We start from the raw sequence: 19,051 nt of genomic DNA on the forward strand, positions 1-19,051 counted from the left end.
TCCTACCTCATTTGCACACACTGTATATAGACCTTTTCTACTGTATTATTGACTGTATGTTTGTTTATTCCATGTGTAACTCTGTGTTGGTGTATGTCAAATTTCAAATCAAATTTATTTATAAAGCCCTTCTTACATCAGCTGATATCTCAAAGTGCTGTACAGAAACCCAGGCTAAAACCCCAAACAGCAAGCAATGCAGGTGTAGAAGCACGGTGGCTAGATAAAACTCCCTAGAAAGGCCAGAACCTAGGAAGAAACCTAGAGAGGAACCAGGCTATGAGGGGTGGCCAGTCCTCTTCTGGCTGTGCCGGGTGGAGATTATAACAGAACATGGCCAAGATGTTCAAATGTTCATAGATGACCAGCAGGGTCAAATAATAATAATCAGAGTGGATGTTGAGGGTGCAACAGGAGTAAATGACAGTTGGCTTTTCATAGCCGATCATTCAGAGTATCTCTACTGCTCCTGCTGTCTCTAGAGAGTTGAAAACAGCAGGTCTGGGACAGGTAGCAAGTCCGGTGAACAGGTCAGGGTTCCATAGCCTCAGGCAGAACAGTTGAAACTGGAGCAGCAGCACAGCCAGGTGGACTGGGGACAGCAAGGAGTCATCAGGCCAGGTAGTCCTGAGGCATGGTCCTAGTGCTCAGGTCCTCCGGGAGAGAGAGAGAAAGAAAGAAAGAAAGAAAGAAAGAAAGAGAGAATTAGCGAGAGCATACTTAAATTCCCACAAGACACCAGATAAGACAGGAGAAATACTGACCATAGCCCCCCAACACATAAACTACTGCAGCATAAATACTGGAGGCTGAGAGAGGAAGGGTCGGGAGATACTGTTGCCTCATCCGACGATACCCCCGGACAGGGCCAAACAGGCAGGATATAACCCCACCCACTTTGCCAAAGCACAGCCCCCACACCACTAGAGGGATATCTTCAACCACCAACTTACCATCCTGAAACAAGGCTGAGTATAGCCCACAAAGATCTCCGCCACGGCACAACCCAAGGGGGTGCGCCAACCCAGACAGGAAGATCACGTCAGTGACTCAACCCACTCAAATGACGCACCCCTCCTAGGGACGGCATGGAAGAGCACCAGTAAGCCAGTGACTCAGCCCCTGTAATAGGGTTATAGGCAGAGAATCCCAGTGGAAAGAGGGGAACCGGCCAGGCAGAGACAGCAAGGGCGGTTCGTTGCTCCAGTGCCTTTCCGTTCACCTTCACACTCCTGGTCCAGACTACACTCAATCATAGGACCTACTGAAGAGATGAGTCTTCAACAAAGACTTAAAGGTTGAGACCGAGTTTGCGTCTCTCACATGGGTAGGCACACCATTCCATAAAAATTGAGCTCTATAGGAGAAAGCCTTGCCTCCAGCTGTTTGCTATGTGTCGAACTGCTTTGCTTTATCTTGGCCAGGTCGCAGTTGTAAATGAGAACTTGTTCTCAATTAGCGTACCTGGTTAAATAAAGGTGAAATATATATATATTTTTAAGTAAGCTGTTAGTAACCCATGTGCCTCACCATAATAATTTGGTCCATTTTCACCTCTTAATTTCGCCTGCTGTTCTGACTGGGTGGTGCATATGTAGCCTATAACCTGTTTTTGAGAAATGTAATCATCGAATATTGTAAGAGCTTTCATTGTCTGCTTATATGCCCCCTTTCATTTATCCTACGGTTCGTACTTGGTGTACAGGGAGAACACTGTAAGAACGGCCCATGTTCTGAATTCTGTCACTGTACATTTCAAAAGTGCTGAACAAATAGTTATATTGAGTACATCCGTCCTAGCTCGCTCATTAATGTCTTAATTGATATTACGGATTAGCCTCTTATCCGCTTGTCGTCCCCTTATGCCATAGTTTGTACATCTCAATTGTCATTAGAAACCACATTTGTTTACGCAAGTCAGCCATATCAGCTTTGTTTTTTTAAAAGGCAGTAAATGAGGCTGAATGAACTGTTTCGCTGCCAGACAAGGCTCAGTTGATAGACAGGTGTAGCAGTGGTAAGGTGTCGGGACGGCAGTTAGGACAGCTTTATGTAGTCCCTAACGGTTTGTGGGCACCGTTTGTCACCGTTATAGTGCAATTAATGTATTGTTTAGTTTTGTGTTGTGTAGTGACTTTGCTGGTATGCATCCCACATTTTTTTTTTTGCCTCACCAAGATTTACATGCTAAAATCGCCACTGGCTGTTACCAAGCCTTGCTCATCTGGCCTTGGTGGACCTCATCTGTTTACTTGAAGGAAGAGGCTTGAAGAGAGGATTGGCTATTTTGTATTCTAGAGACTCTAGTGAATAGACTGGAGCCCGGTTTTATGGGCACACTATAGATTGTTCTGCCTATACAGTGCAATATTTGATTTGATTTGATATTTGTATCGTATAGTGTCGAATGGCTCCATTTAAAGTAAATTGAAGTTATTTGTCAGGCAGGCCATATGCATTTTTTTTTGGCACAGGTCAAGGCTGGCCTTGGACTGATTTACATGTTTAAAAGGCACAAATGGCTCATGATCATTAGGTTAAACTATATAGGTCGTTTACAGCAGGATTTCCCAAACCTGGTCCCAAACTGGGTGCACGTTTTGTTTTTGCCCTAACACTTCACAGCTGATTCAAATAACCAACTCATTAGTAGTGTAGTGCTAGGGCAAAAATCTAAAATGTGCACCCAGGGTGGCTCCAGGATCGAGTTTGGGAAACTGGAAAACCCTGCCTTACAGGTATGCCAGTCCATAATTGTTTACATTGTCTCTCAAACTAATCTCACCTATTGGCCTACAGTGTATTGCACTGCAGTGAATGGAGTGGGTGGAGTAGAAAGTGTTGCTGGGTATTTACACCTCAGTCCCCATAAAATAACACCATATATAGATTCTGCAGACCATGGAGAGTTAACCCAACCCCACTTTTACTTTGGCACATAAAATAGTTATCTCTATTAGCCAATATGTAATTTATGGGCCTATAGTGTATTGCATTGGGACCAATGGAGTAGAAAGTGTTGCTGGGCATATTGAAATTACACCATATTCTACAGACAGTGGTGAGTAAACCCGACCCCACTTTTATGTCGGCACCTAGAATAGTTCTCTCTATAAACCAATATGTATTTTACAATATATTGTATCGGGGGAATTTATTTGACCATGGAACATCTTTTAAAACCCACATTTAATGCAAATGTCCCTAAATATGAAAAAATATGAATCATTATTAATGTTTAGACAATTATGTTTCATATATTGTGAATAAATACAGGTTAATTACACTTTTCTACTATTACGTGGGGAACTTTTATTTTGAAAATTTCCGTGACCCGGAAATCTTTTTATTGTTGCTGACGAAAGGCTGGTAGCACAGAAGAAGAAACTGGAGCTACAGAGCTAGCAAACTACTGATTTTAGTCCACTATTTATGTTTAATCACTTCGTCGTTGTCGATATTTGAAGTGAGCGTGATTCAATATATCAAATATACATCGTATGAGACTGTATTTATCGACTTTTAGTGCTCGCGAGCCAGTCGTCCAAAAATGTCGAGTCGCCTTGCGTTCCAGACACAGCTAGCTTCCATTATGGAGGTATTGGCCAATGCAGCCGTGGCAGAAATCTGCAAACTGGTAGACGACGATTATGCGGTTGTAAGTTTGCAAATGTCACAATGCCAAAGGGAGAACAAAGGTTTGAAGCGAAAGCTGAATCTTCTCGAGCTGAAGATGGCCCGTGGTTACGCCGAACGAAGGCTACGGGAAAGCGCAATGAACAGCCGTCCCAACAGCAGAGTTCATATCAACACCAATGAGAAATTCAGAGGGTCGTCTTCATCAACTGGTAAGAAGACTGTAGTAGCATACCATGTCTGATACTAGTTTAGTTGATTACCCTGCTCATAAAAAGAAATAAACACCACTGGAAAATGGGTCTGGGTGACATGGCAAAATATCAATATAGTATTTTATTTTTTTATTTTTGACGGTATGACGATATTTGACGGTTCTGAATAATACAAGTTCTTAATATGCTTTCTGGGTAGTGCATAAAAAGTGTTTTTAATGGACTGAGTCCATTCTGATTTCTTTATACTGTTCTTTCAAACTTCATCCCAAAATAATAGGACTACTTACAGTAAAGTAGTCATTTTTGTAGAACATGACATAGGAATCAAAATCCTATTTTGTAGCCTCACTCTGGTACTCGACCAACTGGTACCACTTGCTTAGTTATTTGTTAATTTCCAGCATTTTAATAAATTTCATGCACTAATTTATAATTGTATAGTTACATTTCGTAAAACAGAGGCATTTGTTGGCCGATTTTCGTGGGTCTATTGAAGATAAGTACTATGAATTATTTTTGCAATTTAGCTAACCCTAACCGAGGGATCTCAAACAGGTAGATGATAGATCGTAAGCTACCAATAGTAGCTCTCATCCCACCTAGAAGTAGCTCGCTAAGCAATTCTGAAAGTACATTCATATTTTTTTCATGTTTCATCGCAAACTGCCAAACATAAAACTCCTCCCTACTACTATCTAATCAAAGCTACGTTGACATTCTCACCCGTTTAGCCACTATTGGCATAAAAATCCAAACCTAACACACTATCTACCAATTAATTTCCAGAAATATTGCCCGTCTGTCTGTTTGGTGCACGCTTTTGTCTATCACTCTGTATGTAGCCAGTTAGTGATGCTAGTAATGATAACCATCTTGTGGGTAGACAGACTTTCCCCAAAAACCTTCTCGTTTAATGTTAACTGTAAAGTAGGCTTACCTGACAGAAATATATCATGGTTATTTGTATCAATCTGATGGCCGTTTTTTGCAAACTCTGCCATGACGTGCTGCTGCAGTAGGCATCTCTAGACCCACACGTTCCTCTTTGTGTAGATGTGCAATTAAAAGGGTATTGCACTCAAATTAAACGTGTTCGGGTTTTTTTCCAGACCTAGAAATTGGTCTTATGATGGGACATGGACTCAGAACATACATTTTTGTTGTTTCTCTATGAATAATTGTAATATTGAGAGTATAACCAAAACGAGAGAAAAAATAACAGAACTCAGGAAAATACAAAACATAATTTTATGGGGCCTCTTAGGCCTTATTGCTTAAATAAACAACTGACAGTCTGTGGTATATGGCCAATATACCACAGATGAGGGCTGTGCTTAAGCACGGCACGACACAACGCAATGTGCCTGGACACAGCCCTTAGCCGTGGCATATTGGTCATATTCCACAAACCCCCGAGGTGCCTTATTGGTATTATAAACTGGTTACCAACGTAATTAGAAGAGTAAAAATAAATATTTTGTCATACCCGTGGAATACGGTCTGATATACCGCAGCTTACAGCCAATCAGCATTCATGGCTTGAACCGCCCAGTTTATAATAACCATTATTTTACAAGGTATATTGACAGAACACATCTCTTGTACACCAAGGATCTGGGGTTGCAGGGTAGAGAAGTGAACAATGTGCCAATAAGTAAGCTATCAAAAAAAAATTAAGTAGCTCATGCTAAAAAAGGTTGGAGACCCCTGCCCTAACCGTTTTCCTAACCTTAACCTAATTCTCCTAACCTGCTATGTTAATTCTCCTAACCTGCTGGGTAAGTTCTCCTAAAATATGTTGACAAGCTGTATCCTTTCTAAACAAAACCCTTGACCACCCGTAGTTGTTGACTTGTGCTAGAAAGTTAGTTAGCTAGCCGTTTTCAGCTGTTATCCATTTTTATGTTAGAAAACTGCTCATTGCCATAATTTTTTTGTCATTACTGAATAATGTAATGTAACAAATCAAACATTATAAAAGTTATTCAACATTTTTACATTTTACGCCCAGCCCTACTGGAAAACCATCAACTTGTGTAATATTGACAGTTTTTTCCCCATTGGGGCCACATATACAGTCATTGGGGCCACCTACACTGAGCGTACAAAACAAGAACACCTTCCTGCAGTAAGCTGAATTCACTGTCATGTTTGTGGAACCATTCCTGGACAATCCTAGCCTTGTGGCTGGGGCATTATCCTGCTGGGAAAAAATCTATTCACAGATGGATATACTGCTGACATGAAGGGATGCACCTGATTGGCGACGATGTTCAGATATCCTGTGGCATTCAAACGTTGCTCCGCTTTTATCAAGTGCCTAAATGTGTGGCATGAAAACACACCATCACACCACCACCAGTCTGCAATGTTGACACGCGGCATGATGGATGCATGTACTCGTGGTTTTCTCCATACCCTAGTCCTCCCATCAGTGTGAAACAGCAGGAACCAGGGATTCATCAGACCAGGCAATGTTTTTCACATTCTCCAGTGTCCAGTGTTTTTGTTCCTTAGCCCACTGCAACCACAGTTTCTTTTATTTTGCTGAGAGAAGTGGAACTCTGTAAGGTCGTCAGCTGCCATACCCCATTCGTGTCACGGACCAACGAGTTGTGCGTTCTTTTATGGGTCTTTGGGCACCAATTTTGTAGTGAACTGTCAGTTGACTAACTATAGCCCGTCTATTTCTCTGCACACTTCGTGTCAGCCTCTTTTGTCCTCTTTCATCAATGACCCGTTTTTGACCACTGGCATGCTGTTGGCTGGATGTCCTTTTGGTGGTGGACCTTTCTTCATACACACAGGAAACTGTTGAGTGTGAAAAACCCAGCAGCGTTGCAGTTCTTGACACACTCAAACTGTTGCGCCTGGCACCTACTACCATACCCCGTTCAAAGGCACTTCAATATTTTGTCTTGCCATCAATCCTCTGAATGGCACAATCCATGTCTCAATTGTCTGAAGGCTTACAAAAAAATCCTCCTTTAACCTGTCTCCTTACATTCATCTACACAGATTGAAGTGGGTTTAACCTCCCTGGGCAAGGTGGGATGTTTGCGTCCCACCTAGTCAACAGCCAGTGGAATCGTGTGGCGCGAAATACAAATACCTCATAAATGCTATAACTTCAATTTCTCAAACGTATGACTATTTTACACCATTTTAAAGACAAGACTCTCGTTAATCTAACCACACTGTCCGATTTCAAAAAGGCTTTACAACGAAAGCAAAACATTAGATTATGTCAGGAGAGTACCCTGCCAAAAATAATCACACAGCCATTTTCAAAGCATGCATATATGTCACAAAAACCAAAACCACAGCTAAATGCAGCACTAACCTTTGATGATCTTCATCAGATGACACTCCTAGGACATTATGTTATACAATATATGCATGTTTTGTTCAATCAAGTTCATATTTATATCAAAAACCAGCTTTTTACATTAGCATGTGATGTTCAGAACTAGCATATCCACCGCAAACTTCCGGTGAATTTACTAAATTACTCACAATTAACGTTCACAAAATGCATAACAATTATTTTAAGAATTATAGATACAGAACTCCTTTATGCAATCGCGGTGTCAGATTTTAAAATAGCTTTTCGGCAAAAGCACATTTTGCAATATTCTGAGTAGATATCACGGCTAGCTAATTTGACACCCACCAAGTTTGGCCCTCACCAAACTCAGATTTACTATTAGAAAAATTGGATTACCTTTGCTGTTCTTTGTCAGAATGCACTCCCAGAACTTCTACTTCAACAACAAATGTTTTGGTTTGAAATAATCCAATAGTTATATTGAAATAGCTCCGTTTTGTTCGTGCGTTGAGGTCAGTATCCGAAAGGTGCCGAAATATTCCATTACCGTACTTCGAAGCATGTCAAACGCTGTTTAAAATAAATTTTTATGCGATTTTTCTCGTAAAATAGCGATAATATTCCAACCAGGCGACGTTGTATTCGTTCAAAGAGAGAGAGAAAAAAATGGAGTCCTCTCGTGCACGCGCGCTCCAGTGTCAGCGTTCCCTGCCTGACCACTCACAAACACTCCTGCTGTTTTTCGCCCAGAGACTGCAGAGCTCTCATTCCACTTTCTGGTGCCTTCTTAGAGCCAATGGAAGCCTTAAATGTCACGTTACAGCAGAGATGCTGTATTTTTGATAGAGATGCCATAGAAGGACAGCAAATTGTCAAACAGGGCACTTCCTGCATGGAATCTTCTCAGGTTTTGGCCTGCCATATGAGTTCTGTTATACTCACAGACACCATTCAAACAGTTTTAGAAACTTTTTAGAGTGTTTTCTATCCAAATCTACTAATTATATGCATATTCTCGTTTCTGGGTAAGAGTAGTAACCAGTTTAAATCGGGTACGTTTTTTATCCGGCCGTGAAAATACTGCCCCCTAGCCCCAACAGGTTAACAGGTGACATCAATAAGGGAACATAGCTTTCACCTGGTCAGCCTCATGGAAAGAGCATGTTCCTAATGTTTTGTACACTCACTGTATACAGTCATTGGGACCCACCTTTGTTTTGGTCATTCAAATCTGACAAAGCTCATCTAGGCCAATGTGACCTTGAGTCAACCTGCAATTTCTTTTACAAGTAAGTTTAAAAAAAAATGTTTTTATCGTAGGTGGTGTCTACGACATACAACTAGATCACCTGGGGATGTGGTCAGGAGGCCCTGGAGCCAGTAATGATCACAACAGTTCCCAGATGCATCCCAACCCCATCCGAGACAAGGTAAGTTCAACAAACCAAAACTGTAATACTGGTTGTCAAGGTCTCACACACTTCAAGAAAACAAATCTACTTGGTGGCTCACCGTTATATTCCATTATAGCATAGTCCTACAGTACACAATGACCCGTTTGAACCATTTTGAGCACTTGGCAGCATCAGTCACCAGTAGGTCATTATCAACCATGTTGTGGTGTATATTTATGCGGTTAATTCCCGACTTTTCTATCTTCCAGTCGCCAGATCTGCAGCTTGTGGAACCTGAGTCTCTGTTGGTCAAAGAGGAGAGGATGGAGGATCCCCTTGAAGACGCGGATGCAGACGACGTACCACTGATCGGAGAGGACGGTGAGTGTGTTAGTCCATCTCAACTTTGGTTGCTGTGATGCAGATACTGCAATTACTCACCCCATGCATTTAATCAACATCAAGACTCCATTCTCACACTACTCAACCTGGCCATACCTTTGACTTGAGTTAACCATTAACCTGCTCTCATTCCCTTCCTCTCTCCTCCAGGAGTGGTGGAGTGTGGACCTCGTGGAGGCAGCGATAGAACCGGCCCTGGGGACTCCACATCCCATCCACCCACTTCAGCCCATGGCCCAGAGCAGCTCAGCCAGCCGCAGCACCCCGAGCAGCAGCAGGGCCCCAGGAACAGGCACCGTGTGGAGGTCAGTGGCTCGGCACCTCTCCTTAAGTCTGACAGTGAACCCCAACACGCAGGACTGCTGCACCAACCCCACCCTGCTGCGTTTGATATGTACAGTGGTGATGACGACAGAGGGGACGGTCTGGGGCCGCTGGGCTCGTTCTTTAATGAGAGCAACCAGGCAGAGACGGCTGGGGCTGGGCAGCCATCTTGTTCGTACAGCACAATCGCAGAGGCCGCCGCATCGTTTCAGTCCGGGCACCGCCGTCCACTTCCTGCTTCGGTCACCGTCCACCGCCATCTCCCGGGGAACCGAGAGGAGGTTCTGAACGTCGACTCTGAGGAGGAAGGAAAGGCTCCTCTGGAGAAGTGGGGTCGCGACAGTGGAATGTCTGCAATGTTTGGGGGAGGAGGCAGGTTCCAGGGTGACCATGGCAACATGGCCACCCCATCACAATCTCGCTCCATCAATGACATTGCGATGCCGTCGACTTCCGACGCGAACGGGTGGGCACACGGCGGCGGGGGCAGAAACACTGGCGGCGGCAACACTGGCTTCCCCCTGACGAGGGACGGCAAGGTCCCCCACAGGACCAGTGCCCGGGAGAAACTGTTCATCTGCAACTTCTGCGGCAAGGCGTTCAACCGGCCCAAGAAAGTGGAGATCCACCTGAGGACCCACACAGGGGAGAGGCCGTTCAGATGCAACACCTGTGGGAAGATGTTCTCCGAGGCTGGCAACCTGAAGAAGCACCAGAGGGTCCATACAGGGGAGAAACCCTTCCACTGTGAGCTCTGTGGGAAAGGATTCGCCTGGATACGCAACCTCAAGACCCACCACGAGAGGAACCATCCAGACGTATATCCCCCGGACATGAGCCCTAGTTTTATCCCACCTGCACTACTGCCCACTCATATGGTCAAGTGCCACAAAGACGAACACAGGCAGATTACAGTTGTCCCAGAAGCGAGCACTACAGCTGGCCCTTAAATGTACGCTGAGCGCTAATATCAATAACATGCATGTCAATCTCTCCTGGCTCAATGTAGAGGAGAGGTTGACTGCATCACTACTTGTCTTTTATGATCGCTATTGACATGTTGAAAGCACCAAACTGTCCGTTCAGACAGCTGACTACATGGAACTCTCTTACACATTTGTTGTTGTATTAGATAAATCAACACAGCGCGGACTGTGAAGACACGAGCGCATATGCTAACACGCACTCTACTCACACATACATTGTAATATTGTAGTGGTGTAATAATGTGTTGTGTGATGTGTTGTTTTTTTTATATTTTGTGTTTTTAATTGTTTTAATCCTGTTTTGCCCCCCCACCCCCCCACCCCCGGGCAGCAGCTAGTGGAGATCCTAATAAATACGAATACAAATTAGCATCACCTAGGGCAGGGGCCCTAACTTACTCATTTAGTTTTCCTTACTCATTAAGCTAATCAAGTTTCCCCTGTGTTTTAGAAACTGTTTCTAGCCAGGAGGTCTCAACCTTATGCTTAAAAATGAATCAGGGGTGACCTACCATCTGGCAAACTAACAGACAAACTAAACAATGCTCTAGGGTCAGTCATCATGAATCACAACTCACTGGAGCCCCGATAGACGGCTACGCGTGGAAATGTTTTAGGGTATGGTGGGGGGTTTTGATTATGTACATAAGACATTTCATATCAGTGGACTAAGGAAGGGTGAATTTGGTCCAAAATAAGCTACCGATTTAAGGTATTCATGGTAAATGTCAACCTTAAAGTGTAAATCTGGAGAGGATGATGATGGTTCTTTGTGTACATATTTAAAGTTGTTCTGTATATCTAATGTTAAGGGGCTATTTGACATTGGACAGATTCACTAATAAGTACAATAAGTTATTTTGATGCCAGTTTATAAATGAGTGGCAGTTTGTTATAGTAAATGATCTTTCCCCTAAATAATCATGTATTACAATGCCTCTTTTGTTTTTTGACATATGGAACTATTATGAATAAAATACATTCCTTACACTGAGGTCTCTGTCATTATTGAAATGAATAGGCAATAGGGGTTTATATGGCAGACAAAGGAAAGCTGAAGGGATTCAAACAATTCGCCAATAAGAAAAGCTGTACTGGGGCTGCTTACAAGTCTGTCACACACAAATATTTCCCACCACCTGCAAGAACACTCATAAATAGTTAATATTTGTTTAATCATTATTCAGCAAGACGCACGTTTATTCATCTTCCACTAAATTCTTAGTCACTTAATCTTTGTTAAGTAATATTAAATCACTCAAACCATAAGGTCACTATAACCACTATATTTAATTGGAGAGGTCCTGTATTAAGAGGTTCTGAGTAACAGACATCCATTCACCAGTCAAATGATGCAACAAGATGCATATAACATATCAGTAAACATCTATAGCTACATAAAATACTTGTTGCATGTAAGATGAACACAATTTGTAATCGTTGGTCCATATATTTATTTCGGTCACAGTTCTAGTGTGCGATTTAGAAATGAATACGATTCATTGCATAATAGTAATTGTGATATCTAATTCCTGGTCCGTCCCTGTGTTTCCAGTCTGCAGCGGTGGAGGACAGAGACCCTGACATCCTGCTGATCAAGGTGGAGGATCTGGACCCACGGGGTGGAGGACTCAGCATCCAGGAGGGTGAGTGGAGACTACAGGGGGTGGAGGGCTGTGTGTGTGGGTTAAAGTGGGTAGTGGCGCTAACAGCAGGGCTTGATAATCAAGGGGTTAGACCTATGACACAAGGTTAGTTAGATCCCATGTAAAGACTACACTGTTGCATCCATCCCTGCCTGTTCCAGAGCATAAAGCTTTGAAAACATGTTCTAATGACATTGACCTTCCCCAAGTTTAGCTCCATGGTGAGATCTCCCATTGATTTCAACAACGGCCAGTGGTGTGATTGTGACGCTGTGTTCTCTTCTCAAGGGCCGGAGGAGTCCAGCAGAGACGACTACAGAGGAGGAGCATTACCCCTGGAGGCCACCCACCACACCTCACCCCCAGACCACACCCACCACCACCCCGGGCCGACCAGGCACCACACCACGGAGGTCAGCTATGGCCGTGTGCCGTACGAGAGCCACCCCCTTCCGCTGTGGACCAATGGGGGCAGTGGTGGTTGTGGTGACGCTAGCGTCCCAGGGCCGTCCTCCCTCAACCTGTCCTACCCAGCAGGCCCAGGCATGCTGATCATGGGAGGGAGGATGGGGCCTGCTGGCTCTGAGATGGGTCAGCACAGGGGTTTCACTGTAGAAGGCTCCGGAAGCTTCTCAGGTTCTATGGGTTCTAGAGAGGGGTCAGAGATGGCTGGTTATGATGTCGGAATGGGGGGGTCTGATGAGGCACAGGGGGGTCAGGAGACGTACAAATGCGGGAGGAAGAAAGTGGTAAGGAAGAAAGCATATCTCTGCAAGTTCTGCGGTAAAGGATTCTCCTCCCCGGCGAATCTAGAACCGCACCTTAGAACCCACACGGGCGAGCGGCCGTTTGGGTGCACGGTGTGCGGGAAGCACTTCTCTCAGTACTGGAACCTTAAGATCCACAAGAACGTTCACACGGGGGAGAGGCCGTACGCCTGCCCGCTCTGTGGGGAACGCTTTGCCGACCCTAGCAACCTAAAGAAACACCAGAAACGACATCATCCTCAGCCGTAGTACTACGACATCATCCTCAGCCGTAGTACTACGACATCATCCTCAGCCGTAGTACTACGACATCATCCTCAGCCGTAGTACTACGACATCATCCTCAGCCGTAGTACTACGACATCATCCTCAGCCGTAGTACTACGACATCATCCTCAGCCGTAGTACTACGACATCATCCTCAGCAGTAGTACTACGACATCATCCTCAGCAGTAGTACTACGACATCATCCTCAGCAGTAGTACTACGACATCATCCTCAGCAGTAGTAGTACGACATCATCCTCAGCAGTAGTAGTACGACATCATCCTCAGCAGTAGTACTACGACATCATCCTCAGCAGTAGTAGTACTAGATTGGACCAGGATATTATATCAACCATCTATTTCAATATGAGAAGGGACAGTTTTTTTTTCTCCTGAAAACAGATGGTTATAGAATTTAACTAGGGCCAGGAGTTGTCCCTAATCACATGACCTGACCAGAAACAACTGATAGTTATAGGATAAAAATAGGACCCAGAGTTTTTCCTCTGGTCAGGTCACATGATCAGGAATTACTCTTGGTCTTTAATATAGACACTATATCGATATTAGTAAAGGGGTTTAGGGAAGGGTTGTTAGTGAAATCTCTCGCGGACAGATGCACAAGCAATATTTTAATTCTGAGTGTCCGAGATTAGTGTAGTCTGGGTAATTTTGTCTTTGTCTTTTCTTATCTGATCAAGACAGTCCTTTTAGTAACTCGATTTTGTTCCAGGAGTCCTAAAGCTGGTGATGGTAAAAGCATATTTATTTGTTTTCTACTCATAAAGCTGTATGAAAATTCTAATATGTAGTGAGAATAGTGCATGTTTGATTCCCCTTGTAACACCAAGGTATAGAGGTTCAACATACACCAAAAACCAGTAAATGGGTTGAAGTAACCATATTTGTTAGCAGTAAAGGTGTAAATATCTTGTTAGGTGATGGTACTATTTTTTATTTTGAGTCCAAAATGCTCTACGTTTATAGGGATAAGTCTATTGTGTCACAATTCTGTGAAACTTTGAACGATGTCCTTATCTTGTAATGTTAAAAGAAGATTAAAATGTTTCTTTGCAAAAACGATGAATGAATTAATGTGGTTATTAACATTACATTACTCCATCACAGGACATTCAATTTCCTCAACTGTGACACAATATCAATATCTTAAAGAGCATTCATCACATTCACAATATATGCCTAAAGTGGAAGTCGAATAATTATCACTTAAAATATATTTTCTGGTACCTTTGTATACTTTTTAGCCAGTAGTTCTGAAAGTAGCACCCACGAGCCAAAAGTGGTCCCGGAAAATTGCTTTCTACATCACAAATGTGCAGATGTGTGCACCACGTCATTGCTCTCTCTCGCTTTACTTTGTGTGTGTCTTGCTAGCTGTCACTCAAATGGCGAGGGGCTGAAGCTTATTGGTTGAAACTCGAATTGCTAGGGGGCTGGCCCGCGTGGGGGTAAATGTAGGGAAAATGGCGCCACACAGCTTCCAGAAAACTAAGGATTTTGTGGATATTTGAGGTAAGAAAGTAATTCTGCTCATAGATTATGCGTGTATGAACTACACATTGACACATCCAGCCCAAAGCGGAAGGTTTAAAAATGACTTACTATATACTCGCCAGTACCGGAACATGTCTTTAACAAATGTACTCATTTTAATGAATTATTATTTAGACTTTTGGATTTACAGTACACTGAGTATACAATCAGGCGCATCCCTTCATGGCAACAATGTATCAATCTGCAAATGGCCACAAGACTAGGATTGTCCAGGAATGGTTCCACAAACATGACAGGGAATTCAGCTTACTGCAGTGGCCTGCCCAGTCACCAGATCACAATCCAAGTGAAGATCTGTGGGATGAGATGGAACGAGCTATTCAGAGTAGAGATCAACTTCCAGCCAACTTGACACAACTGTGGGAAGCATTGGAGTCAACATGGGCCAGCATCCTTGTGGAATGCTTTCCACACCTTGTAGAGTCCATGCCCCGATGAATTGAGGCTGTTCTGAGGGCAAAAGGGGGTGCAACAGAATATTACAGTAACACCTCTAAATGAAATCAAATTTTATTGGTCGCGTACACATATTTAGCAGATGTTATCGCGGATGTAGCGACATGCTTATGTTTCTAGCTCCAACGGTACAGTAATACCTAACAATACAAAGAAAAACATGTACAATTCCCCAAAAGAAAAAGAAAGGGATTAAGAAATATAGAAATATTAGAACGCGCAATGTCAGAGTCCGGAATATAAATATCTATGTATATGATGGTGTGTATAGACATTATGAATAGCAAAGGTCTGTACAGCAATAATTATATAGGATGAGCCTTGACTAGAATACAGTATATACATATGAAGTGAGTAAAACAGTATGTAAACATTATTAAAGAGACCAGTGTTCAATGACTATGTACATAGGGCAGCAGTCTCTAAGGTACAGGGTAGAGTACCGGGTGGTAGCCGGCTAGTAACAGTGACTAAGGTTCAGGGCAGGGTAGAGTACCGGGTGGTAGCCAGCTAGTAACAGTGACTAAGGTTCAGGGCAGGGTACTGGGCGAAGGCTGGTTAGTGGGGACCGTTTAACAGTCTGATGGCCTGGAGATAGAAGCTGTTTTTCAGTCTCTCAGTCCCAGCTTTGATGCACATGTACTGTCTCCGCCTTCTAGATGGTAGCGGGATGAACAGGCCGTGGCTCGGGTGGCTGAGGTCCTTGATGATCTTCTAGATGGTAGCGGGATGAACAGGCCGTGGCTCGGGTGGCTGAGGTCCTTGATGATCTTCTAGATGGTAGCGGGATGAACAGGCCGTGGCTCGGGTGGCTGAGGTCCTTGATGATCTTCTTGGCCTTCCTGTGACACCGTGTGCTGTAGATGTCCTGGAGGGCAGGCAGCGATGCGTTTTGCTGATCGCTATCTATCTAGTGTTTAGTTTATCTCATAGGCTATTTCTCCTCTCTTCTTCCTAGCCTGCAGCTCCTGAATCAACTCCATCAACACTAAGTCTGGGACAGAACCTGGGAAGTATCACAGCAACAGGAGGACCTGACCTGACAGCAGAGTGTAAGTGGAGAATGAAAATAAACCAGGAATGCATGACAACCGTGTCGGCGCCCACCAGACAGTGTCACTGACCTCCTCACTTATAATAGTTTACTAAAAGCTATTTTCTTAATGAGGGAAACGAGGCCAGTTCAGCCCCCCTTTAAGTTGAATTATTATGACTATTTGAATCAGTGCTAGGGCAAAAACCAAAACGTGCACCCAGGGGGACCCCAGGACCGAGTTTGGGAAACCATTACTAAAGTGTACATGTAAAAGCCCTCTCTAGCTTATCATCCTTTACCATGTCTTTTAACTCAGAATGAGCATCTCAACTAGTATTTACAATAAACATGCACCTTTTCTATGATCTTTATCCAGGTACTGGGGAGTCCTCCTCACAAAAAGGTATTGGAACCACCAGTCCCACAGCGAGCCTAGGTAATAAAGCCAATATGCCCAAGGGAGCGCCAGACAACACAACTCCAACCCAGACCACACAGCAGCTCAGCAAGCAGAGAGCAGCCAACACGCTAGGCTCTGAGTACTCACTGTTTGAGCTGGAGACCTTCTTCACGCGCTGGGCCCCAGACACATCGGCATCAACATCGCCCTCCGGTGGTCCCTCGTGCTCCTACACCGACGACACTACGGACACTGACCCAGACTGCCTCATAGTCGACCCAGAGCCTCAGCCTCAGCTCCCCTCAGCGACTATCAGGCCCACAGGGGAGGGTGTGCCTTTCTCTGGGCATCAGGGAGTACAAACAGCCACTCTGGGTGTGGGTGGGGGCATCCAGGGGCATCCCACATGGAGCAGGGCAGCCATTTTGAGAGCGTCTCAACAAGCACATCAGCGGCAGCTTCAACGACGCCTCAGAGCACAGCAGCTACAACAGACTCACCCAGAAAACCCAACTACCTCCACCACCAACACTACTAGTACCGGTATGTCTTCCCAATCCCTTCACTCCCTGGTAGGGCTACCACCAGGAAGAGGGGCCACGGCCAAAGGCTTTGCCCACATCGAGGTGACCCTGGCTGGGCAGCAGGCAGCCCAGCTGGCCCAGCAGCACTGCGATGCGGCCGGGAGGAGAAAGAGCTACGTGTGCCGAGCCTGCGGTAAGGCCTTCACCGGTCAGTCCAACCTGGAGGCTCACCAGAGGGTACACACAGGGGAGAAGCCGTTCAGGTGTGCCACCTGTGGGAAGATGTTCTCAGAGGCTGGCAACCTGAAGAAGCACCAGAGGGTCCATACAGGGGAGAAACCCTTTGCCTGTAGCCACTGTGGAAAGCGCTTCGCCTGGATATGCAACCTCAAGACACACCAGCAGTCAGTCTGTGGAGATGGGGGAGAAGGGGTGTGAGGCATAAAATTAGAATCAGTAGACTGGATGGACATGGTTCTAAAATCTACGATAGAATATTGCTGACACAGACATCAACGGGAATTCATTCTAATCGTAATGATGTGAGACCAACAACCCCCCAAACCTCCAAAACAAACACTACAATATAAAGGAAATGTAAAAGGGATTAGCAGAAAGTTGACTTTACAGGTGACAGTTTTTTGTTATGTTCAACTCCAGACCATTGTTACAGTAGTTAAAGTAAGGGGCTTGTAATTTTATGGCCGACACTACCTTAAGCAATTATTAGATAAAGTATCTCTATTTGAAACTGAAATGTGGAATTAATATTGAATATCATGTGCATATTATATGAACAAATGTGTTCCAAGACATGTATTTTTTTTATATTATCAGGGTAACCTTTTTTGTTGTTGTTGCAAGATTTGACATGTACTGAATAATTGTCAATCTGTGTCAGTCATGCAATAGAAAGTAATGTGGCCACAGACTGTGACATCAAAATAAACATATTTTCTTAACACAATAAGGTAGTATTTGGTACTAAATATTCGCATCGATTATGAACTATTCTGTTCTTTTGAGAGACCAGCAGGTTGGTTTGAAAATCAGCTTTTGTTATTGGGGCCTAGTCATTGTGTAATACTAAATGCAACCGCATTGTGGCAACACTTCACAACTGATATATTTAATTTTCATACTTTCCCGCCATACTTTCAAAATCATCTGCAAATACAGGTACTGATAGGCCCGGCTAGCTCAGTCGGTAGAGCATGAGACTCTTAATCTCAGGGTCGTGGGTTCGAGCCCCACGTTGGGCGCAGTTTTTTCTTTAAACTTTTGAAACAAAAAAATCATACATTTGGCACTTACGGGTGGAAGTGTGTTGCTTAACGACACATTTTATATGTAATCCCGCTACTATTGCGATCGCTTCATACTCCATACGTTCATCGTGGAAAATAAATGCTAGTGGGCGTGGCGTTTGGCAAGAGCGATGTGAATAGGTAGCAAGTCAGGTAGCTAGGTTCAATACAGGCATTTTTCTATCGCTTCTCTTAAAAATATTATTAATATAACATTGATGTATAAATATACCACAATACATGATGGTGAAAAAAAATTAGCAGAGGATGGTTTCGATCCATCGACCTCTGGGTTATGGGCCCAGCACGCTTCCGCTGCGCCACTCTGCTCCGGAGTTTTACAACAAATAATTGAGTTAATAAACCGAAAGAGAGGCAAACGTAACTTTATTACCAACTGCAGTATTTCTTTGCGAATCTTTTCTTTTTTTCTATATTATTTGTTTATATTTATTTCTGTGCCCATCATTTGTCATCATTACAGTTCAATACACTCCTACACTTCCCTTTCATTAACCTTTTCAGGAGGTAAACATGAAACAATACTCTTGTTTCGGATATACAATGTGCATAAAATATATTGCATATGTATTTTATACGGGCTTTACGTGGTCTAATCATGCGTCCGAACATTACTAATAAAGATTTTTATAACTAACCTGTTGTTCAAGCTGTGTTACAAATACACGACTGAGAATTAAGAAAATATGTTGTTCCCTGACCGGGAATCGAACCCGGGCCGCGGCGGTGAGAGCGCCGAATCCTAACCACTAGACCACCAGGGA

At 43.8% G+C, this 19,051-nt stretch overlaps 1 protein-coding gene and 2 non-coding genes across 3 annotated transcripts; 2 read left to right on the top strand and 1 right to left on the bottom strand.

The window, feature by feature from the left end:
* Nucleotides 1–3,347: 3,347 nt before the first annotated feature.
* LOC106610071 (Krueppel-like factor luna) lies at nucleotides 3,348–17,926 on the top strand. The gene is made up of 8 exons (XM_014209207.1): nucleotides 3,348–3,848; nucleotides 8,503–8,612; nucleotides 8,846–8,957; nucleotides 9,129–9,283; nucleotides 11,844–11,934; nucleotides 12,223–12,347; nucleotides 15,958–16,051; nucleotides 16,412–17,926. The coding sequence occupies exons 1-8, from the start codon at nucleotides 3,551–3,553 to the stop codon at nucleotides 17,395–17,397; spliced, it is 1,971 nt and encodes a 656-aa protein (XP_014064682.1). The 5' UTR covers nucleotides 3,348–3,550; the 3' UTR covers nucleotides 17,398–17,926.
* Nucleotides 17,927–18,148: 222 nt separating this feature from the next.
* Nucleotides 18,149–18,221, top strand: trnak-cuu (transfer RNA lysine (anticodon CUU)). Its single transcript has one exon. It is a non-coding gene; the product is annotated as a tRNA-Lys (tRNA).
* A 758-nt stretch (nucleotides 18,222–18,979) lies between these two features.
* trnae-cuc (transfer RNA glutamic acid (anticodon CUC)) lies at nucleotides 18,980–19,051 on the bottom strand. The gene has a single exon. It is a non-coding gene; the product is annotated as a tRNA-Glu (tRNA).

Source organism: Salmo salar, chromosome ssa08 (assembly GCF_905237065.1).
Source record: "Salmo salar chromosome ssa08, Ssal_v3.1, whole genome shotgun sequence".
Taxonomy (NCBI): Eukaryota; Metazoa; Chordata; class Actinopteri; order Salmoniformes; family Salmonidae; genus Salmo; species Salmo salar.

Excerpts from the sequence above, each read along its gene's own strand:
- LOC106610071 (XM_014209207.1), top strand. The coding sequence starts at position 3,551 with ATGTCGAGTCGCCTTGCGTTCCAGACACAGCTAGCTTCCATTATGGAG. Across the intron at positions 8,958-9,128 it reads ACCACTGATCGGAGAGGACG|GAGTGGTGGAGTGTGGACCT; the intron begins GTGAGTGTGTTA and ends TCTCTCCTCCAG. Across the intron at positions 9,284-11,843 it reads GGAACAGGCACCGTGTGGAG|TCTGCAGCGGTGGAGGACAG; the intron begins GTCAGTGGCTCG and ends CTGTGTTTCCAG.